General features: G+C 30.6%; 2 protein-coding genes across 7 annotated transcripts in view; both read right to left on the bottom strand.

The window, feature by feature from the left end:
* Positions 1 to 12016, bottom strand: part of LOC126739256 (triple functional domain protein) — a 288570-nt gene extending 276554 nt beyond the window's left edge. Inside the window, exon 1 of the mRNA XM_050444845.1 lies at positions 11869 to 12016. The gene's annotated coding sequence lies outside the window, so the exon portion shown is untranslated. The remainder of the gene's footprint in view (positions 1 to 11868) is intronic.
* A 4604-nt stretch (positions 12017 to 16620) lies between these two features.
* On the bottom strand, positions 16621 to 24832 carry LOC126739264 (b(0,+)-type amino acid transporter 1-like). 6 transcript variants are annotated; one of them, XM_050444862.1, is made up of 12 exons: positions 24673 to 24832; positions 24103 to 24293; positions 22915 to 23136; positions 22714 to 22850; positions 20678 to 20819; positions 20491 to 20616; positions 20327 to 20426; positions 20222 to 20266; positions 19941 to 20168; positions 17060 to 17306; positions 16831 to 17002; positions 16621 to 16770 (listed from the first exon to the last, which is right to left on the bottom strand). In XM_050444862.1, the coding sequence occupies exons 2-12, from the start codon at positions 24104 to 24106 to the stop codon at positions 16706 to 16708; spliced, it is 1488 nt and encodes a 495-aa protein (XP_050300819.1). In that variant the 5' UTR covers positions 24107 to 24293; positions 24673 to 24832; the 3' UTR covers positions 16621 to 16705. The 6 variants fall into 6 exon arrangements, with proteins under 6 accessions (XP_050300819.1, XP_050300822.1, XP_050300820.1 ...); XM_050444865.1 differs by having other exon boundaries at positions 22915 to 23133; positions 24103 to 24185; positions 24673 to 24825; XM_050444863.1 differs by having other exon boundaries at positions 24103 to 24185; positions 24673 to 24824.
* Between the last annotated feature and the right edge of the window lie 470 nt (positions 24833 to 25302).

Raw genomic sequence — 25302 nt, 5'->3', positions numbered from 1 at the left:
TAAAAATGTTTGTCTAATGTAGAGAAAGTACACCTTACCTTAAAACTGAATTTTTTACAACGACACGAATTTTCAACTAATCTTAGATGGAAAAATTACAAATTTCTTTTTTTTTAAATAAAAGGGTGGTTAAGATAAATATTGTCTTTAAAAAACAAGATAGCATAAAGGAGCTGATAATTTTTAACTAAGTTCCTAAGTATAGAATATATTGCAATATATGATTTAATGATAATACTAATAATAGTGAGGTGAATAGTTAGGTACTAGTTGGTAAACTATCAGGGTTTAAGTTTATTTTACAATTACTTTTAGATTTTTATCGTTATTATATCTATAGTATTATTGATGAGTGATACAATTACAGATAATGTATATTCCTGGAAAAACTTTCTCTTTTCTTGAGGCAATAAAGCATTTTTTGATTGGTTGATTAAATACTCCCAACTTATTTACCGGTTTAATTTACATTGTTTGCAAACATGAATTTCCTAGATGCATATTAACGTTTTATCTTTGACCTCCCGTTGACTGTCGCAATTCAATCGTCCATCAGCTAAGTCAGTTTACTGACCCATCTTTTATTCTCGCTTAAAGTTGCGGGCAGAGCAATAAATCGCACAGTGTCGCCATTAATTACCGAGATAACGGCGCCATTTTGTTGTATGACGCTGAAAAAATAGCACTGTGGCGTGCGTCGTCTGCATAAACGCACTGTTAAACTCTATGTAAATTTCACCACATCACGATAACCCGGAGTTTTTTCCGCGAAAACCTTCCTGGCACACCTATAATAACGGTTGATAGTTTTTTTTACGATTTTAATTTTATACAGTCATATATATCATCTTTATAGACGATAAATAGATAAACATTTATACATGCCGAATAAGAACTTGAAAATATTAGATTAACAGCAAGAGAGCATGAAACCTGACAGTAGGTCTCATTTGTTCAGAGTCATTATTAACATTAATGAAACAGTTTTTTATACCTTAAACTTAGTCTATAATGTACCATAAATGATCTTTAATGTCTATAATAGTAAAGAGTATTTTGCCATACTAAAAAATAATTATGGCACTTCCACTCAAGACCTTTATCTACATGTGTTAAAAAAAAGAATCATATTAATGCAGTTTTTGAAATGTGGGACGTAGCTCATTTCATACAAAATACTCTTTAACTACTCTTAAATTTAGGATTATTTGTTGATAACAGCTTAAGCTTTTTAGCTCGTATAAATAAAAACTTGAGCATTGCTTACATGCATCTAAAGCGTTACATTTCAGCCAAAACTAAATACTTCACACATGCTATGTCACGTTTATTTTTTATTTAATTCAACTATAAATATCTATTAAAATATACGTTGAGGAATTTAAAATATTATGTGTATGTTTCATTTACGTTTAACAAGATCTATTACATATTAATAATTTAAAATTATTATTTCATAAAAGTTAAACGTTTACCTATGGTACTCGATATACCATCTAAAGATGTTTATAAAATGCGTTTAATGGAATGAGATTTTTTTTGAATAACTTTACTACCAATGTACTACCAATATTTTTTTAAATTTGCCGATGACTTTTATATGCATCAGGGGGCATTTTTTGACGTACAAAGAGAAAAAATAATTTTTTACCAATGGCGTCTATAAGGAATTTTATCGTACATATTATTTAATTAAAAATTTTAAAAAAATACACCGCTGCATTTTTCTAAAATAAATTTTATTTTTAAAATCCTTGTTTAGTTTTGAGCAAATTGATATTCTTGAATTTTTTTAATTTTATATATCTTATTTGGTATAATTATCGTTTCATACACGTTAATGTATTTCCTACTATTTTCTAGATTTCTTTGTGTATGGTATTCCATATAATATGTGATATTAGAGTCATCACATATTTGAGGTATAGTAATCGAGTGTAAAGTCTAGTAAATCCTTAGATGTGTCCTTAGATGTCCCTAGAGTGTATAGACTATGTAAATCCCTTGTCAATTTTTTTAAATGGCGAAATTTTCTCTCTTGTGTAAACAGAATCGTATATGATATACGTATATTCTACAGTTTATAATAAATATACCTTGACTATATATAGTTGATAAATATACTAATAGTTTTAATTGAAAAATTGTATTTTTGAACCTAGATAATGAAAAGTTGTTTAGAACCAAAAAACACTAAAATTTCTTCAAAACTTATCCTAAAAAAATGAATTTCCACTTATTTGTGGTAAAAAATGGCATAACTATTGCAATTTCATAGCGATACGCCTTGCTTTCGAGAAATAACATAGGACCTTTTCACGTTTCTGCAAAAAAAAAACGTTTCTCATTAACCCACCCCACACAGAAAATTGTTTCAAAAATCATTGTTTTCCAGAATAATATGCATGAATAACAGACGCAACTATCGTTAGTATTTAATCTAATAAATAACGTAGTTTGTTTATGTAAATTTCATATAATAATATATTAATAAATATTTAATACAGAAACTGTGCTATTAGATTGGATTTTATAGACGAAAGACGGTGATTTTTCAAAAGAATTTCTTACTGGGCAAAAGTTTGGGGTGGGTGGGGGGGTTAAGGGTTGTCTTAATGAAAAACAATGTTTTTGCAGCTAATATATATTGAATATTTAATTTAATTACACTGTTTATTTAAATTTGTTATATTTTTATATATAAATATTTATTATAAAAACAGTGTTATCAGATTGGATAATATAGACGAAAAACAGTGATTTTTCGGAAGAATTTCATCAAATATTTGAGGTGTAGTAATCAAGTTTAAAAACTAGATATAGAAATCCCGTGTCAATTTTTTTAAATACAATTTTCACCCGTTTGTAAGCAGAATCGTATATGGTATACGTATATTTTTACTACAGTTTACTGAATATACCTTGGCTAAAAATTTACTAAACAATCGTTGAATAAATATACATTTAACGATAATAATATATGATATTTGTATAAGGGCCCGTACATTTTTAGACCCGGGCCCGTACATTTTTAGACCCGGGCCCGGCTTTTCTCTCGGCAGCCCTGCATTACTTAACAGTAGTTAAGTAACTCCGGATTTAGTTCTTTATCACTGATCTATGTTCTTCTTGTTCAAATTTCAGTTCAATTTTTCAATCCTTTCCCTTTGTTTTTTTTTAAGTCTACATAATCACCCATTACCTCAAAAACACCCCTGAATGATAGTAATTTTGACCAATTATCTACGTGTGGGCCTTGCGTTACTCATTCTCAGACGATCACTGTCAGCTAGGATCATTCTGTCTCGTAAAAAAGCATGAGTCTATCAATAGTTGCTGATTAACCAAATTGGTATGTCACATCTAACAAAAAGTAAAACCTATGAATGTGTAAAATCGAGGTCCTAAAGACTTCCGGACAGACATGGTAATAAATCTGATAAGAAAATTCACCGTGTCATAGAAATTGACCCTACGGCAACTCAGCTTCTTTGTCCTATGTAAAAGCCATTTCATTTATTTGAGTCCCATTTTTCCCTTGATCCATTTATGTTATCCTAAGTGAAATCTCGAGAAAAATCTGTTACAATCAACCATCGCCAATTGTAGGTCTCCCATTTGCGTAAAATTCAGAAAAAAAAAACAAATCTCATTTGAGATCTCAGATCGATAATTTGGGAATAAAAAAAGAAAGGTAAAAAGGAAGTTAAGAGAATTATGCCGCCGTATATTGTCATATTTTTCGTGACTGTTGTTTTTTTTTTGGCAACTGAGGGAAATTTAATATACTCGCAAAGGCATGCCAAGCTTTTTACTTACCGTAATATATTATTCATTTTTTTAAAACGTATTTTAAAGTGGAGCATACCGTGTACAAATAAATCGAAAAGTATGTACCTATATAGAATATAATTTCCAAGACGACAATGGAAAACCAACTATCTGGTTAACTTACATCTTTTCAAAGGTTACTTCAAATAGTTACAATCTTCTTTTGCCATCAGCTCGTTTATACTCTACAACCGAAGTCTGAAAAATTGATGTTTTGAAACCTTCTCAGCTTGCGGTTAACCTAAAAGGGATACGTATTCCAAAAACGTTCCCTTAATGACAAAGGAGGTTTACGAGGTTAGAAATTACAGGTTTTACTATTGGGGAATACACGGGAATTACCTATTAATTTAAACTAGCGAAGTGAGGAAGACTGAACCGTAATTCCGATGCCAGGGAATAAAATTGTAAATTCGTTACTCGAAAAACGAAATAACTTTAACCGGTAAAATCCGATATTATTGAATATAGCTGAGGAGCTTTGCCGGTTTAACAATTTGATTTTCTTATCTAAACAGAGAGAAAAAAAAGTACAAACTCACTCAATTTCTGTTATAACAGAAGATATTTTTTATTTAATTTGGACAAGAAAATAACGAGACCTTCCATGAGTGCATTGCTTTCTTTTACTGTGTAGACACTAAAACAACACAGTTTAAATTCATTGAAATTTGATTTTACGAATAAAATTAATTCCATCCTTTTTAGATATTGCTTGAATTTAAACTTTTAATGAAATTCCATAACAAAAAAAAAAACAAAGCGCTTTATCAAAGGATTTCTCTAGAGTTTTCACTTCATTTACATTATTCCATTATATCCGCTGTTGTATATATGTGTATGTTCTCCCAAATGCAATATTCTCAACCTCCCGAGTGGAGCGAGGGACCGTTCGGCATATTCCCATCAGATAAAATTTCCAAACAATAAAAACCTGGATTCTCGATGGTATAACGAACTTTCCTTATTTCCCGGTGCCAGAATTCGTGTTTTTGCCGGTGTCGCTGGCAGACGACCGAATTTTAAATTCCTATATCTGGAAGCCATAACAACAAAATAACAGACGTCGAACGGATAATTTGTGGCTTTCGCAACGCGACTGTCACCGTAAAAGTTTAATTTGTGCTGTTGAAACAGGGAATTTATGATATTTTCCTGTTTAATTTGGGAGTTAAAGTTTAATTTTATAGTCTGGCTTATATCTGGAATGAAGGAAATTTAAGAGATTATCATTTAAATACGTATAAAAAGCAATAAAAGTTATAATCTGCAAGAATATTCTTTTTCGAAATGTATTCACCTACCTAAAAACTGATCAAAAATATCTCAGTAAAAAAACCTGATTTATATTATTAGATTTATGAGTGTCATCACAATCATTGTTTACTTAAATCACAAAAGTTTTACCACTAACTAAAAATTTTTATTTTATTCTCGACATGTGTTTCACGAACTATGTTGCACCTTTGGGAGAAGATAAAAAATCCTTTTTTTAGGAAGTTTTTATTGTTAGCGAAACAGAATATAAAAGAATAAGTTTTTTGTGACTTGTGAGTGTCACACCACAGGACTATTGTTTACTCAATTCTCACAAAATAGAAATTATGTTATTGTCTGCAGTACTCCAGCCAGAGAGTGTTTTCAAAGTTGAGTCATTTGTTTTAACAAAATTGCATAATAAAAGAGAGAGAAACATTAAAAAATTTGAAAAAATAAGAATTTTATTAAACGAATTTTTTGATTTTCTCGGCGAATGCCGTCTAAATTCTTATTGTTTTTTTGTTTACTGCTCTTACCATTTATCAAAATTTGTGTTATTGTAAGTATGGTTTTCAGTACGAATCTTTGGTTCGATTAGGTACTAGTATATCGTCGGTCTTTTAATAAGGCGTATTTCATTTGTCTGACGGAAAAATGGCCCATGCTTACGAAAGTTTACCCAACAATAAGTACTAGAAGTACTTATAAGATTATTATTATATTAGAAAATTCTAATAGTAAAGTGTGGAAGATAATACAATAAAAAGAGTTAAGTACAGGGTCTTTCCCCATATATTGACCCCAACATTTGATGTCAACATTTTTTTTTTCGTTTAGAAACGTCAAATTTTGACAGATGATCAGTTTTTTCTTATGGAACACCCTGTATATGACTTCGTAGTTAAAAAGAGCCGAATTTTCTGATTTCAAATATATATAGTTTAACTATGTTTTATTAAACCGTTTCGGAAATATCGGGCTCCAAACTTTAAAGAAATAATATATTGAAGATCTTGGTAGGCACTGCATTGTTATTATTTGACATTTATTAAAAAACCAATCATTCAGATGACATTGTCATTTCTTGTTTGTTGACCCATAAATGTTAAAAAATGCCGTACAGTGATGAAGAAAAATGTGACATCGTCCGTATATTTTATAAAAATAATAAAAACGCAAATGTCGCCAGAGAGCAATATCGTCGAACCTTTCCTTTACGTGCCATTCCGGCAAAAAATACGTTTAAAAATATAGAACGAGCATTTTGCATCAGGAAAACTCTACGAAGAAAACGTCGGACAGTTCTTGTCGATCCAGAAGAAGAATTACATATTTTGCTATATTTCGAAGGTAGGTAAGTTTTTACTAATTTTTGAATACATTTAGATCTACGCTATCATGTTCGGGCCTTTGTCTCCCTCAAATTGCCCATCAAAAATGTTGAATTTCTTTTTAGAACACCCAAATCATTCCATAGAAGATACCAGAATTTACTTTGATCGATCGGCCAAAAAATCTATTCAACTTTAAAAAAGTATAAATATTTTGCTTATCGAATATTACCTGTTCAAACTTGTGTAGAGCAAAGAAATAAACGGGTGGAATTTTGTCAACAGATGCTAAAAGAAGAAGATAATAACTTTTTTTTTTTTATTTTGTGGACCGACGAGTGCACCTTTACAACCGCGGGCATTTACAATTGAAAAAATGTTCGCTTTTGGTCAAGAACAAACCCCCGAATAACAAGGGAAATTAAGTTTCAAGGGCAGCAATCTTTATGTGTATGGTGTGGAATTTTAAATGACCAGGTCATAGGACCTATTTTTTATAACGGCAACTTGACGGGAGAGAGATACCTAGAGATGCTTACTTATCAAATTGAAGCTAAACTTGAAGATCTACCCATAAGGCAATACGAGCGAAAAATTTTGACATCGGATTCAAAAATTTAAAGTAAAACCTCAAAAGTTTTGTATTAATTTTTTTTTAACTTTTCGCATTACCCCTGTAGGAGGGGGGTCAATATATGGGGAAAGACCATGTACATATTATCCTTATTATTATAAATGTTACAACCTAAAGATCATTCTAGAGGAATTGTGTAACGTTTGAAATAGCTGCTCACGTAAGGACTGGTACTGCATGCCCAGGATTACCATGTCCCTGACCATTTCATCACTTTCACTGTACTCACATGAGGATACCAGGGTCTTCAGCTCGGTGATGTAGGTACTTATGGACTGGTCGGGCTTCTGCTTACATGTAAGAAATCTGTATCTTTCATACACTATGTTCTTCTTCGGCTCACAGTATGCAGTGAATTTCTTCTTCACATCCTCCAGTTTGGCCTTTTCCATCTTTATGTTTAGGGTGTTGAAAATTTCGACACCATTTTCTCCTACCAGATTCAGAAAGATTGCCACTTTGACCCCTTCTGCAGCCTCGTTTTTTTCAATCGCCATCAGGTAGAGCTCGATTTTTTGCCACCATCTTGCCCAATTTCTTGCAACATTGCCGGTAAAGAAATCCATGACAGGTGGTGCTCTCAGAAAATCCATTATCATCCAGTTTTGTACTGCCTCTCTGTGGGTTTTGTCTCTCGAAATACACACCTGACACCATGTAACGTTTAGTTTTCTTAATATTTTATATGTTTTTTAGGAATTTCGAGGGAAATTAAAATCACCTCTTTCTAATCTGTATAAACACTGAAGACTGAAAAACAGGTGATTTTAATTTCCCTCGAAATTCCTAAAAAACATATAAAATATTAAGAAAACTAAACGTTACAATTGTATTTTGTCAGTGGCTTTTAGAACAGTTTGGCAGAAATGAAGATTTTATAAAATTAATTTTGTGTCCAAGTGAGGCCAAATTTCCGCAAAAAGCATGTTTGGACTGGAATGGTAAATGGCATGCATATTGGATCTTACTTTTCCACCTCGACCTACCAATAAAATTTATTCACATTTTCTTTCACACAACACAATCTACCACAATTATTAGAAAGATGTTCCTCTAAATATAAGACAGAATATGTGGTTCCTACCCGAGAGGACTCCACCATATTTTAGATGAAAGCTCATGAATATCTAAATGAAACCTATGAACCCATTTCTTGGCCTCCTGGCTCCCTAGATTTAACGCCTTGCGATTTTTTTCTGTGGGCTATTTGAAAGAGTTGGTGTATTAGGATGGAGCATAAATATTCTGGAAGAACTTCTAGAATGCATTGAAAATTCTCGTGATTTAATTTGTGAACAGCAGGCTTACATTTTTGAGGCTTGTAAAAAGTCGTGGATTCGCCGAACAAAAAAACTGTGTGAACAAATATAGACAATTTTAAACAATTTTTGTAAGAATGATTATTTGTGATGACAAATGATTTTCAATAATTTGAAGTAACTCTCTGATTATTCAACTTTTATAGAGGTGACTTTCAGTATATTATCTTAAAATAAATATAAAACTTTAAAAACACTCTGTATATTTGGTGAAAGATTTCGAACTACTTGTAATAGCTTCCATTTACATCGTCCAATGTGGTATATGTGTTAAAACCTCAAGTAGTTTTTACCGGAGATATTCTTGTTATTTGTTCACTTGCGAATATATTTTCCATAACAACAAAAATATTATTTAATTCCCATAAAAATTCATAAGGGCCACTACCTAGTATACTAAGTATACAGTAGTGGCAGAAAGTAGAGCAACTTTTAAAAAAATAAAATTTCTTGACAACTAACAAAGGAATAACAATGATATTTATCCACAATACTTTTGGTCAAGTAGGTAGTCTTAAATCAGATAAGAATTGACCTTCTAAATATTTCTGTTTATTTTTAAACTGATAAGAATTTGTGTACCTGCCAAAAAGGAGAGCAAAACTTTTCTTAGAACTTACAAATCGAATAATATTAGTTTAATTCCAGCTGTTTACCGGTTGCATTAAAAGCAAAGTTAGTTTACAATGCCTAGAGGACGGCCTTTATCCGTTGATTTAAAAACACGAATTATAGACTGTCACAAAAATGGTGAAAAACGAATCAATATTGCAAGAAGGTTTAGTTTGAATAAATCTATAGTATCGCGAATAATTTCACGTTATGTGAAGCATGGACATGTTTTACCTAGAAAAAAAACAGGAAGACCAAGAAAAACCGATAAATATCAAGATAAACAAATTTTGAAAATATCTCAGAGTGATCCATTTTTGGGTTCAAGTAAAATAAAGCAGCGTTTATCAGAAGAATTAGGCGTTCAGGTATCTTCAAGGACAATAAAAAATAGATTATGCGAGGCCAAATTATTTGCAAGTCGTCCAGCAAAAAAGCCCTTATTATCTGCAAAAAACAGACGATCCCGTCTTCTTTTTGCTCAATCTCATTTGCACTGGACAATTAATGACTGGAAAAAGATAATATTCAGCGACGAATCAAAGTTTAATTTGTTTCAAAGTGATGGAATAGCATGTGTTCGACGTCCTGCAAACCAAAGGTTAAATCCCAGATACACTTGTCCAACAGTAAAACATGGTGGTGGATCAGTTATGGTGTGGGGCTGCTTTTCCGGTTTCGGAACGGGGCCACTTCATAAAATTAATGGGATAATGGATAGATTTATGTACAAAGATATTCTGGAAAATGAAATGGTTCCATATGCAGACGAGAAAATGCCCCTTAGGCACATTTTTCAGCAGGACAATGATCCAAAGCATTCTTCTAAATATGTAAAGGCTTGGTTTAGACAGCAATATATTCAAGTAATGGACTGGCCAAGTCAATCACCAGATTTAAACCCCATCGAGAACCTATGGGAAATTTTGGATAGGAAAATAAGGGGGAAAACTTATAAAAATAAGGATGAATTGTTCAATGCATTACACGAAGCTTGGATTAATATGGACCCAGTAATAATTTCTAGGTTACTGCAATCTATGCGCCACCGTTGTAAGGGAGTTATCAAAAATGATAGATATTTTACAAAATACTAAAATTGTAATTGTATTTCAGTTTTTACTAAAAGAAAAACATCAATTCTTAAAAAGTTGCTCTACTTTTTTCCGCCCCAGAATTAATTTTTGTACATAAAAAATATAAACAAAGAATATTAAGTTAAGTTGTTGATAGATTTATAATGCTTAGATCTTATTGGTATTATATTCCCAATATGATTGTATTTTCTTACTAAATAAAATAGATGTGTTTAAAATAAAGAAGTTGCTCTACTTTCTGCCACTACTGTATATGCATCATTTACTCATAAGTCGGAAAAAAACTCCACTATAACTAAGACTAATAATCTTGAATGAAGATAAGCTTAGATTGATATATCCGCAATGACAACTAATTTTATCCCAGAAAACGTATTGGTGTTAATCCAATGCAAAAATTATATTTTATTTAAATAGTAATAATCTTTGTCTTAGTATAGCAATACTCGACAGAACATGTTTGCAAATATTATTACAATAGGATAAAAGCTTTATATAAGAACAGTAATCTTTTGACACAATTTTTTAATTGTATTGTTATTTAGAAGTAACTTAACTTGAAATAAGTATAGCTTATACTTTATTAATAATATGCTATTCTTAAGTAGAATGGAATGATAATTTTGAATATGAAATAGGCATCTTCAAACAAAAAACTATAGGGTTTTTATTACAAAGAATAGTTACGCTTGTATATCTAAATAGGAATATAAAATTTGCCGTAATTTATAATTTAGTTTTTATTTTATTTTATATTTTAGTAATTTTTACTTAAAAATTGCTTGCTATTACTTACCTTAATTGAAGTAAGATACCTTGAACATCCCTGGAGATTTGATATCCATGGATTTAAAGCTAAATTAATGAAAAAAAACTGCAAAACTTTGGCACCCTCTAACTTTTATTTCCATAGGTTTTTACAGCTTTGTCACAGGGGACCAGAATTGTAAAGAATTTAATTCTCTAAATTTTTTGCCTCTTAAAATTTTCGTAAATAGATTGGACCACTTGGATTGATAATGGACCACTAACAACTACCAAAGTATGAGACCAGCTAGGTACCAGTTTTGTTTTCAATTTAGGCCCTTTTTAATGCTAGATTAACTACTAATTTTATTTTTGGCAGGTGGAATATGAAAGCATTGGAAGCAGTTTGGTTTTACATTTTTTAGATAAAAGACAATAACGTTAACAGAAAATAATATCAACTGATATGTGGTTAATAGGCTTATTAACCTGTCGTGGACAGATCTAGTTCATTTCAGATAAATAAAATTTGATAATTTTCTTCTACCTTTTAATCATATTAACTGTGAGCAAAGTATATAGATTTCAACAATGTTAGGCTGTGCTGTGAGGTTGCTTATAATAAGGCCATTTATATTTTAGTTTTTAAGGTTTATTTTGAATTTCAAAATTGAGAAATAAAAATGCCTGAAAATAATATTTTTTGATATTTTTAAGTCTATTATTTTAATAGATATATTATGAACTTCCAAGTTGTAATAATGACTGTGAATTTTAATTGAATTAAAGTCTAAATAGTTAGTAAGAGCATCATCCTGTATATTAAACAAAAGTCTGGGACATTGTTTGTTTTTATAAAGCAGGAATAAAATAATCAATATTTTTCATATGACTAATATTTAGGTTTAACGAGGAATCATTCATCCAGAGAAAAAAAAATCAAAAACCCTGACAGCAACGGCACATGTTTGTATAATGAAAAGCAGGAATATTAAAGCAGTCCCCCAAAAAAAAAACCAAAACAGTGTGTCTCTTACCTGATTTTCGTGAGAAACCCTTCGATTATTCCAATGAAAACTAACACTAAGAGTTTATTGTCACCATTTTAGACGTATTTTCATTTAAAATTCTACTTAAAACTACCTAGAAACCGAGGAAATACACGAAAAACCCGAAAATAACGTCCATATTATGACGGTATTCGACAGCCAAACTGACAAGCCGACGGAAAGCAGAAACAAGAAGAAAGATTCAAGACAGGGACGGCGATGCTGGCAAAAGCGCATGATTCATCGGACAAAGAACGTGTTTTCCCGGATTTTCTTTTAAATGTTTCTGTTGTGTGTGGAAAAAGAAAACTTAATTAAAAATGTATTAAAAACCTTAATTAGGTAATAATAACTGTTTTTTTTTTGTTATTATCTTTCAATTAATTTAGCTATAATAATTCAGCTCTCCGGTATCAAATACGCCTTCACCATAACATCAAGGTAAGCTGAATTACCAAACATTTTATCAGTCTTTATGTAAACCTGTCCATATTTATGAGTTAAATAAAACACAAACTTTCGTATAATTATGTATGCATATATAACACTTATATCAGTATATTAGAAGTTTTCTTAACAGTTGATATTTTAAAAACGCGACATCTATAAATCGACGAAGGAACTGATCACCCCTTTGGTCTAGATTCCTGGTTGTTCCTACTATAAATTTAGAATTGAATGGTGTTTTGCAATATGTAATCAACCCTCACTAGCTACGTTTACAACGCGTGTACCAAATATTTAATACTTGATCAAAAGACGTCACGAGGACTATTTCTCCGGTGTAAATAGCTACGTGTACAACGCGCGGGTCTATTAGGTCTATGGATCAAATGATAGAACTATTTTTATTTAGTACAGCCCTGTTTACAGGATTTTAAGGGTTAAATTAGTCCAGGATTATCTCTAGGATCAAAATGTCAGTTGAAGGCAGTTTATTAGTTAATAATTTCTAGGTAATAATTTCTTTTTCAAGGCTTCAGCTTGTCCTCTTTATTTTTGTATACAAAAAGAAAAACCTTGTAAGCTAACATCCAATAAAAGGTCAAACTTGTCATTTTGGTACTTCAAAATAGGTCCTAGGTGTTTACACCGAAACAAACTAAATTCACAGAATAGCCCCCAATAAGCAGAATAGCCACTTTTAGCCACACACAGAATAGCCAATTTGAGGGCTATTCTGTGACTAAATTTAATCTACCCTGTTTGGGAAGCATCAAATTCGCGTATCAAATTTTAGTGCGATGCCCTTTACACCGAAAAAATAGTCCACGTGACGTCATTTGATCCAAGTATTAAATATTTGGTACCCACGTTTTAAACTTAGCTAATGGCAGCGCAGTAAAATTTAGTACGCGTACCACCCATATTTTTCTTTTACCATAGGTCAATATAAAAGGGTGGACAAGAAAAGAGTGCTGGGCTAGCCTATCTCGCGGAGAGTGGTCGTGCAAGTTCTTTAAAACAAGGGAAGTAAATAAAATAAAGCTCAGGGGCGCCAGTGACCAAATTACCCTTAAAACACCCCTATAGAATTTATGTAAAGGGCCACACAATACTAACTATAAAAACTACTGCATAAAATAAAGACCCAAGTATCTACGAATTATAATTCTTGTAAAAGCTCTGCCTCTGGAAATTAGGGTCAAATAAAAGGTTTAAAATTTATTTTCAAATGACAGGTAAATTTAATTCAAATTTAGGTTGTTAATTATATAAATTTAATTGGGGGAAGAACCGTAAGGTTATGAAAACATCAACACTACAAAAAAAAACGAGCTATTATACCATGGTATCACTTAATAAAGCTTATAAAGAAAATACAACCCACCTTATTGTGATCACAATTTGGTTTACACTTCTGCCGATATAAAAAAATTAAAAACTGTGTTATCACACCTTTTGTGTCGATAAGTAATATTTTAAGTACTACTTCTGAATAAAATAAATACTTGCAAAAATTAGACTTTGGACACGGTAAGTAAAAATAGGGAAGTTTTCAATTTAGCCTTAATTTAAATAAAAAAAAAATATATTAATCTTCTGTTTTCAGCATAGCCTGAATGTTGCAAATTTACAAAAAAAAAGACTTATCTGGGAGCCTGGGACACCACAACAGACTCAAGGAACTTTCATCCAATCTGAAAACCGGAGACCAACGAGGAAGAATAGAACTGCTTTGGGTCTTTCTTTTCACCCTATCCTTCAACCCTAAAATACCCCAGTACCCATGTAACTTTTGTCATAAATTTAAGAATAAATATTTAATTTAAATTTAGAGTACTTATTTAATTTGTTGTAATAAAATTTTAGAAGTAAGCTGTGTCAATAAAATGTACAGTTAATATGAAACTTCAAGATGAATGAAGAACTTAGTTTTAATATTTTTGGCTTAATATTAATAAAATTATTACAAAAAAATAGGTTTATCTTTTACTTACAGAAATGGTGGAATTTTGTGGCTTTTATATACCTTTTTTTTACCCTTCACTTTTCAGCAGTGGGAAAGCAACAGAATTAATAAAATTGTTCTAGCTTTAGGTAGTTTTTGTATAGGCTAGAATATAATATGGTTCCGCTATTACTAGTCCCGCTCACAGATGTAAATAGCTCCGTGCGGAGCTATTTACATCTGTGGTCCCCCTATTATAAGTCTTTTTTTAAGGGCCTCAACAGAATTCAAGTATTGAATTTTGTGTAAGGGATATCTCTGTAAATCTGCATATATGGCCTGTTGGTCACCTTGCATTATTTGCTTTTTTATTTTGTTATAAACTCTTCGATTTTTTTCGTTATTGGTAAATGATGAAATACTCAATATTTAGTGGAATTTTGTAATATTTGAAATTTTGTAAAAGTTAATACACCTACCTGTTAGTTTTATTCTTTGTGCTTAAATGCTGTAATTTCTTGGTGACTAATAAGCGTTTTATTATTATTATTATTATTATTATTATACTATGATTAATTTTTTTTGTTTTTAAAAATATGATATAATTTACAGTAATTAGTAATTACAAAACATTTTTAATTTTTTTTGCAAGCAACATATTGGTGCTCTTCAAGTTGCTGTTTTAAATCCAAAATCCCTTTATTAATTTCATTTTTTAATTTTGCATTTTTCTCATCACACATTACATGTATCCTTCTTAAGAGGCTGAAATAGTTCGTATATCTTCCTCAAATTTGAATCTCAAGATAAATACTCCCTTTCTTCTACGGTAGATTCCCTACAATAGTGGGAAGGATACCTTGGGAGTTTTATAATTTGTTTTAATACACTAATTAACCATGTCGTCAAGTTTTCGGTGATTCTCATGATTTCTCCTTTTATCCAGAAAAGAGGTTGAACGCAGTTTTACTTACGCTGTGAACAATTTAAAAGTCTCGACAATAAAGTATTGCTTGTTGAAATGTTTATTTGTTTCACCATTTATTTTATATCTTCTTTTTCATTGCATTTTCTTGAACACAAGAAGTAATAAGTGCCCTCTATGTAATATCGTCCTCAAGTTCCCAAAAGTTTTAAAATTTTTCTTAGGGATCTTCTAAAATAACGTCGTTCTCAGCGTGTAACTCTCATCGGTAATACAACAGATACGTTTAGATACGTTATATTACTTACTACGGAATAACTAGCTGAGGAGGAGTTAGAAATTCTCATATTAAACCGCTAAATATCATGGAAAAATGGTTACTTAAAATAATACTTGAAAAAAATTAATTGTTTCCAACTGATTTATTATTGAAGAAAACCAAATTATTCGACATTACTAAAGAGCATTTATCAAAAGAAAATAAATTTGGAGCCAAAAAAAGTTTAACATAGTTTTTTTAAATCAAAACTACAAGAATAGATTCAGGAAACAAATCACCAAATTTTACACGACTTAGTGAACAATGAATAAAATGAAATACACTAAACTCCACCTCTCTGAACCTAAGTGTGACTTTTTTCCCAAATTGTGAAAATACATCCCGAATTTAGACTTTGTTATATTACGTTTATAATTTGATTTTTTTTTATTTCTAGATTAATACCTGACCAGAAAGATATATCATGGTCAATGTCCAAATGTAATTTATAATTAGTTACCTTTAGTATAGTACAGTACAATATAGAAAAAAAAATCATTAACAAGTTGCCAATAAGGGCAACGGCTGTGATTTTTCGTTTATTTGTAAGTACTTTTAAAAATACACGTATTATTATTATTATCATACTTTTATTTTAAATTTGGCTTTAGAAACAAAAATTAGTAGTCTTAAAATAAAATTAATGTATAAACTAAAAAAAGGCGAATTATTTAGATCACGATTTATTTTTTACTGGTAAGTTTTAAAAGTCTTAATTATGTCTAAATCATCGAGTCCTAAAAAGCGTATGGATTGACAGCTATTATAATATAAAATTAATTAATAAAACTTTAAAGCAATTTGAATTACGGTATTTGTATTTCTAATTATTCATATTCTTCCCATAACAAAACAAAGCTTTTTTTGACCTTTTTAGCTACCTATTTTATGGAAATATATTGTTCTCAAAACGAAAATATTCATTTTTGGATTATTTTTTTAAGTATTCGACACTTTTGGGCACGATACAGATATATAAGACATTTTTTAACCGTACATTTTGTTCTTAACCCAGGCAGTAAAATGACGCCAACAAACGAAAAACTACCTTAAGGTTACTTAGGTACCTTAGGTACCTTAATTGAAGTTTAATAAAAAGTCAAATTTTATAATAAATATTGTATAATACTTAGTAAAAGTTTTAAAATTGTCCAAAAATTTATTAACTTTATAAATTGTCTTCATTTTATTATTGACTCTTCGTATGAGGAGGCACAGCTTCAAACAACACTTGAAGAAAGTAGGTAAGCTTATCTAAAAATCCACGAAAAATTATATAGGAATCCAAAAATATAAATTTCATATTATACTTACTCATAATAGTTTTAGGCCTATGTCCTTTACAAATACACCAGTAATATACAGGTACTCCCGAAAGAGTGAAAACAAGTGCAAAAAGGTACATTCTGTCAGGATGTGTTACTATCGGGGTTATTACTAAATATATAGCTACCATTAAGATAAAAACTGGAATCCAAGTTGGAACCTAAAAAATTAAATTTTATCACAAAAATAATTATTATATAAACCAAAATGTATATACTTTGTATGGTCTAGGCACATCTTTTTTAGTTTTTCTCAGCACAAGTAAAGCAAGCATCGCGGTTCCGTAACTGAGCCATATCAAGAAACTAGCAAACTGGATTAGCTCAACGATATCACCACTTATAATAAATAAAAAGGCGATTATCCCTTGGAAGACCACCGCCGGAGAAGGGGTCAGTCTTTTATAATGGACGTAGGAGAAACCTTCAAGCATGAATCCGTCTTGACCTGCGACATAACATAATCTAAAAAAGAATTTTGAATAACACCACCAAATCTATCAACCAGTGAGTAATATGGTAAACTACTAGTGATAATAAGGTAAACTACTCGTAATTCTACTGGAACAGTATCTGATGATACATCGAACGAACATCTGCAAATATACATCATGAAAGATAATATTTATTTAACATAATTTTAGTAAATATGAATAAAGAAGTTGGGTAGACCCAAGAGTCACCATATTTTTAGCGCTCGGTAAAGTATGTTTTAAAATCAAGATTTGTATTTATTGCCAGACATAAATTGACATTAGACATACAATTTTTGGCGCCAAAATAGAGGGATTTCTTATGATTGGTTTGACGGTAAAAACCATGGTCGTAATTAAGCATTCATATTATACTCAAGGCAGCTTGGCCTGGGGTAGTTTTTCGCTAATTTTAAGGACATGGCGTTATTACGAAAAAATAAAAATGTACACAATAACTTGTTCAGCAATTCGACATTCATCAATGACCAATTTACAGAACAAGAACCCGGACGCAGTTTGACGCGTCAAAATTGATATTCAATAAATAGTATAAGGAATATTCAAATTGTTCACACATATCATTTCATGAACGTTCCTAGAATGTTTACAAATATTGCAGAATATTCACGGAAGAAAAATAATTAATATATTGCCCAGAACTTGTTGGCTTTGTATACCAATCTAGTATTATTTGGTTGTTGTCATTTCTTATGACTTTCGTGTCCAAAAAGGGTCATCACAATCATTATCTTCTTTTTCCATAGTAAATTATATAAAGGAATTATAACTATTGAAAACCCTAATAATCTCATCAATGCCATCCTCAAGTACAGCACATATTGTGTCATCAACAAACTTTTTTAAGAAAGGTAGTTCAAAAGAAAGTTTAGGAACACAACTCTAGTAAATAATTGTCCATTACATATTGTAAAATAATAGGTGAAATAGTAGCTCCCATAGGAGTAGCCAGTATTTATTTATAAAATTTATTATCAAATTCGAAATAGGTAGTGTCAAAAATAAACTTTAAAATAGTTAAAAAATTAATAACTAACGTTAAAAAATTAAGACTGATACTAGTTTGTTGAGAAATTACATTTCAGTGTTCTCTGATAATAATCTCTGCTAATTCGTAAGTAATATTGCTAAATAGTGATACAACATCTAGACTTACAAGTACATAATTGTTGTAGTTTTTTGGTAATTGTTTACTATTGATGAAATTGGGAAAAAAAAGTACCTTTTATATAATAATCTTTATTCCTATTATATGATTGTTCCAGTATATCAGTCAAAAACTTTGCCAATCTGCTATTCGGAGCATCGATAGAAGAGATTATGGGTCTTAGAGCAAGTTTATGAATTTTTGGTAACCCATAAAATTTAGGTGAGGTTTGTTGGTAGAATCTTAGATTTTTAGCTATGTCTCCCGGCAATTGTCCTTGATTCTTTAGATTTGTTCTTCGTTTATTAGCATTTTTTTCTTAGTTTAATAACATACCATTAACAATTTCGAAGAACCAATACCTCAAGAAAATTATTAAAAAAATAAATAAATATATGGCATTTTAATATATCCATATATATATATTAAAATGAACAACAAAAATATAAATTTACACTCTATACCCAACCAAATAAACTTGGAAAGGGAAGTTAGGCAAGGTAACACCATGTCGCCAAGGCTGTTTGGCATGGCAACAAAAAGGAATACTTATCGATAGAGAGAGACTAAAAAAAAAAGGAAAACTAACTTCACTTTTTTATGCCAATGGGAAATAGGAAAATAAATAAAACATAAATTTAAAAAAAATCACACTACAACCTTAAAATAGCTGTATATTATTAATAGAGTTTAAGATTGTGTGATTATTAGTTACTTCAGGGCTTACTCTAAAATGGTCGAGAAATTCTATTCTATTAAATTGGGACACAGTTTCATCAAAATAGTTTTGATTTTTGGGCTTTATCCGTTCTTTAAGTAAATCTTCTTTAAAACTCTGCGTCGGAATCAACAAAATTCTGATCAGATTCTTCTGACGATTCAAAATTACTCATTTCCTTAATGTGTATTTTTTTGAGACTAATCCAACAATTTTAAATATAATTTTTCAAAACGAATATCAGGGACTATACAAAACGACAAAATACAAACAACAATTTAGAAGTTATGTTCATATTCCGAAGATCGGCGTTGACTGGCTACACGTGTTCTCTAACACGTTGCTTAAAATAAATCCGAAAACAAGTCTGACTATCAGACGACAATCAGAAATTTGTGTAAGAACATCAAACTTTTGATTTTTTGCTTTGAAGCCGATCAGAAGTTTATGTGCGAACGCATTTTACTCTATTGCACATGTTTATTTGTCGAAAACTTGTTTCTTACTGCTGTGAGAACAAACCTGATGACTTTTCAACTATCAAACATTGGATCCCTAATATTACTAATAAGGATAGACTGAAATTATATAATATATTAACATGATTCTTTCATCTTTTTCGCGTTTTAAGTTTGAACATTTGATGTAATTATTTACGTATATTCTTTGACGATAAAATGTTCAGTTAAAAATGAATATATTAATAAGAACCCAATGTGCAGACAACCTATATTTCTTACCTAGTTACACCGAACTGGATACTTAAAGCACAACCGAAAGTACTTAGAGCTACTCCCAAAGGTATCACAAAGGCACAGGGTCCCAATACTCTTTCTCCAAAAGTGACAGCTACGGCATTCGCCTTAACCATTTCAGGTATAGAAAGCACAGTCATATAAGCCACATTCATAAAAACATATAAGGCCGTTACGATAGGTACACTAATCATAATACTCCTAGGAATGTTCCTATAAAAATAAAACATTAAAATCCATCGTTTATAGTTTATAATGGAACTTACTTCTCAGGTTGCTTAATTTCTTCAGTTACAGTCGTGACAGCTGACCTAATAAATGGAAAATTTACACTTATGAACGCAATATGTAGTTATAATAATTAAATTTACCATCCATCATAGGCCCATAGGCCATGGTAGAATGCTAACGCTATATCTTGGGGGGCATAACTGGTACCCTGGAAGCCCTTAGATAAGTTCTCGGTGTTTCCTTAAAAATGAAAAATGTTCCTAGGGGAAACTCTTTTTAAACTCTGATTAAATTATACACTTACCAACACATAACTCATAAACTCCCCCAAAAATGACCACAAGGCATGCAAGGACCTTAAACGATCCAAATATATTCTGAACTTTAACATAAAGTTTCACGCTGCTTACATTAATATAAGTTATAATACCTGAAAATAATGTCCAGATAAATGGTATTAAAATAGTTTATATTATATTGATCAAACTTACCTAAAGCCACAAGTGCCACCGCTTTAGTTAGCTGTTGGCTAGTGTATTCGTCGGGTGCACAAAAAAGATCCATCAATGGTTGGCAAAGGTATTCGGAAAATGTAAGAACTATCACAGCAATTTCAGCTGGGCGAATGATTATCTAAAACAATTATTTTGTAATAAGGTAACAATCTCAATGGAACACATTTATGAATAATTTTTGAGAAAAGTTTTTCTCTTGGGCAGCTAGATGATCAAAAGAAAAAGGTGATATATAAAGATGCAGATGTTTTAAAATGTAAGCTTAAACTGGATATTTTATTAATGTTAAAAAACCATAATTATACTAAGCGTATAGAGTCAAAGAACTTAAATATGACAGCTTATTAGTTAATGCATGTGTCAAGCAATATGAACCCTGAGTTAAGAACTCGGGACAACAAATCAAAATGTATGTGGTCAATTTGCAAGGAAATAAATAATAGTGTGGGAGACAATATTGTTAAATTAGAAAGTGAACCAGAAGAAATTGCAAACATGTATAATACATTTTTAATTTCTGTCATTCCAGATGTTTATGGTCCCTGACCAAAATTAGTGACATAGCGCATAAGTTAAAAAATAAAAATAGCAGTGGAATAGATGAAATCCCTACAAGTATTATTAAACTAGCAACTCCTAAAATCAATAGTGTCCTGTGCTATGTTATTAACTAACTTTTTTTATATGGAATAGTTCTGAAAAATTTAAAAATTGCTGAAATAAATCCATGCTTTAAAGAAGAGGATTCTGATAATTTTAATAATTATAGGCCCATAAGCCGGGTATTTCAAACATTTTCGAAGTAGCTATGAACACAAGACTGATTAATTTCTTTACTTCCAATAACTTATTTAGCGAAAATCAACACGGTTTCTTAAAAGGCAAATCCACACAAACTGCTATATTTGTATTTAATAAAAACATTGCAGAACATTTGGAAAATGGTGAAGTTGCTATTGGAATGCTTTTGGATCTAACCAAAGCGTACAATTGTTTGAATAGGTACCTATTAATAAAAAGATTAAGAAAAAAGAGAAATATGGCTTAAGGGGTAATGTAATAGAGTGGTTTAGATCTTACATTATTCAGATTATTAAATATTCTGATGACTAATATTATTATTGCTGGTAAATCACTGAAAGAATTATTAACTATAACAGAAGAATTCTTTGACATGATCACATACTAGTTTAATACAAACAGGTTAATTTTAAAGAAAGAAAAAACAAATATTATAATGTTTCGAACAAATCAATGTAACATACAAAAGCCTTTGCAAATGGAATTTGGCAATAATGATTTAAATGTTAGCGAAAATGCCAAGATGTTAAGTTTAAAAGGAACACTTTAATTGGCGATACCAAATAAATCTTGAAAAAAAATGAAAAATTAAAAATCCTTTACAATTCTGTAACGCTAACTTTGAATCTATTGTTAAATATAGTATAATTTTTTGGGGAAAGGATAGCATGTTACAAAATGTTTTTATTGCGTATATGCCTTATACGCAATGCCTTATATGCCTTATCCTTTAAAAACAAACATCTTTTCCAATCAAAAACGGAGCATAATTATAACACAAGATCATTAAACTTTAAGTATCAAATTCATAAACTTTCACTAACAGAAAAATCTCCACATTATGCATGTATAAAATTATTTATTTCCCAGCAGAACACATAAAAAGAATTGTATCGGTTGGAAGGTTTAAGGCTGTAATTAAGGATTTGTTAGTAAAGCTGGAACACTACTTTTTAAGAGACTATTGTACCTAATCCTAATGCATGTTTTTGTTGATGATTATCATTGATGATTATCAAATCACATAACAATTACAAACACAATGTCATTTCATGTACATTGTGTTTGTAATTGTTATGTGATTTGAAATAAAGAGATTATTATTAAAAAGGGTAGATAAATTAAGGAGCAGGCTCTTTAGACTTAAAATATCGGTATGAGGTGCCTTGTTACATATATTATTTTAAACAAATTATTATTTGGATACTTACCACCATAAGCCATGAGTATAAAAACGCGGGCAAGTGACCCCAAAAACTATGTAGAGGACCAAAAGCATCCATAAAATAAGCGTATTCAGCTCCCGACCTAGGTACAACGGTACCTAGTTCAGCAAACGCTAAGGCACCTGAGAAAAATTAAATTAATAGAATTTTGTGGCAACTTGGAAAAAGTCTGTGATATCTACTGACCTAATAATGAAACCAATCCGCAAACAGTCCAGACTATAATACACATTCCCACGGATCCGCTATGATAAAGGGCAGAAGCGGGTGAAACGAAAATTCCTGAACCGATCATCACTGCTAGGATTAAATTGATCGCTGAGAAAAGCCCCAGTTCTCTTTTAAGGCCCACATTTTGAGTGGAGCCCGGCACAGAAGCATTTGCTTCCATGGATTTGCTAGACTCTGCTAAAAATAGAAGAATTATTGTAGAAAAGCTAGAAGAGTGGCTGAAGTGTTCAAATTAAGATAATTTTAGTTTTAATACTTAGTTAAAGCTTTATCAAGTTTTCTATAATTATTATATTTATTGAAAGCATTTATTAATATGCATTCCTTATTACAAATTTGATAAAGCTGTTAAAAGTAAACAATTCTGAAATAAAAAAGCACCGATGCTCGTCGAGAGATGAATAATGTATAGTCATGCAATATATACTTATTTGTTTAAAGAACCTATATGTTATTTTGACCCATCACCCTGCAAGATATTATATAATATAATATAAATACAGGAACATTATAGCACAATAATCATAATCCAATAAAAAAAAATTAAAAGATGACTTTTTGAACATTACTAACAAAAAACATAAATTGCTATATATACAGTCACAAATATCATTTTTAGAAGAAAAGTGAATCTAAAAATTGTACGTAGGGTGTTGAAAAATTAAAGAAAGTTTTAAGTACCCTTATCTACTCAATCTTGTCTACACTTCCGAACATAGTGTATATTCAATTAATATAAATCGATAATATTTTAATAAGCTGAAAACTGGGATAGCCGGCTCCAAATTAGTCAAGAAAAATTGTACACAGGATTCCTTCAAATAAAAAGTGCATATTAGTGCTTGTTCAGAGAATGTAGCATGTGCCTTGTTGTTTCTGTATCCAAAATACTTTTACTTCAATCAGATTTAAAAAAATTACATATTTTTAATACATAATGGGAATATAAATAATCTATAATGTTTTATATGAGCATATTTTTTAAATTATTTAATACAATGATTCCAGTAACATATTTTTTATCTCTTATCAGGGACTTTGACTAAATATATGGCTGGAAAAATTGTTGAACATGCATCTCCTTAAAATTTTAATACACATGTTATATAAATATAAAATATATTAGATACGAATAAAACTTACCCATGACTGCTGGATTTAATATCTTCTCTGTCACAAATTCCAGCAATAATAGTCACTTTTCCCCGTACACATGTTATTTTATTCTACAATAGTTCTACAAATAACTCTGCTTCCCGCTCGATTAATTAATCGTCAATATTGCAAGGTAATTATCAATCATTTGACAAGAAAAGATAATTCAAGTGAGCTCACTAAATAGATAAGAAACCAACGTGTATTATACTTAAACTGAACAAAATTTTCTTTGATTAAGATAAGAAAAGCAACTGTAACAACACGGCAATGAAATGCCTAATGGGAAGATACGTTCTCAGGGTAATAAGTCATTAAAGGAGGAGGAATTATTATTATCAAAACGAGATGCTAAATATAGTGGCCTTTTCGTATTATCGCGTATTATTTAGTAAATGCCTTTATAATCTTATTAGACTTAATAAACCGTTTCCTTTTTTTAAGGTCGAGTGTTGACCGATATTCAGACGGTTATCAGTTATGGAATTTTATTCTGAAAAAGTAAACCAAATAAATAGCCCTAAATATATACTAAAAGGTATATTTCAAATTTATTACCTGATACAATGCTTTTACCTACAATTATTAATCATAACGATAACAGACCTCAATGGGGCAACTTACGACGGTTAAATAATTGAAAACAATTTTATGCAAACAGAAGTCCAATTAACTAAAAACTATATAAACAAGATAAAGCAATGTCAATATTTTACTATTTAAAATAAATAATATGTTTGTGGATTATTGATAATGTTGCAACTCATCTATAAAACGTGAACTCTGCGTTGTGGCGTTTTAAATTTAATTTTATCTGGTAAAGCACATTTTTTTCGAATGACACATGGTTTTCTGCAAAATAATTCTGCGGATATCCTTGGAAAGTGGGGCAAATATTGATTTGTCTGTTCTGAATCTGAAAAGGAGTTGATTTTCAATAAGGCCACTTCGCGAGCGCGTTCTAGCGGATGTAACAGAAAGTCAGTAACGATCGAAATAGCAGTTGTTTCTGAATCTGTTGTTAATATCCGATAACAATATTATAATTAATTAAAAATATATAAAGATGCAAGTATTTTAGGATATCAGAAGTTGAGCTTGATAGTATCATAAATCTAATTTGGTGTGTCTTCTGAGAGGTCTCTTCTGTAAAATAATTTGTTGTTGACATTTTAATATTCAAAATGT

Source organism: Anthonomus grandis, chromosome 8 (genome assembly GCF_022605725.1).
Source record: "Anthonomus grandis grandis chromosome 8, icAntGran1.3, whole genome shotgun sequence".
In the NCBI taxonomy this organism is placed as follows: domain Eukaryota; kingdom Metazoa; phylum Arthropoda; class Insecta; order Coleoptera; family Curculionidae; genus Anthonomus; species Anthonomus grandis.
This window is presented reverse-complemented; position numbering and strand designations above follow the sequence as displayed.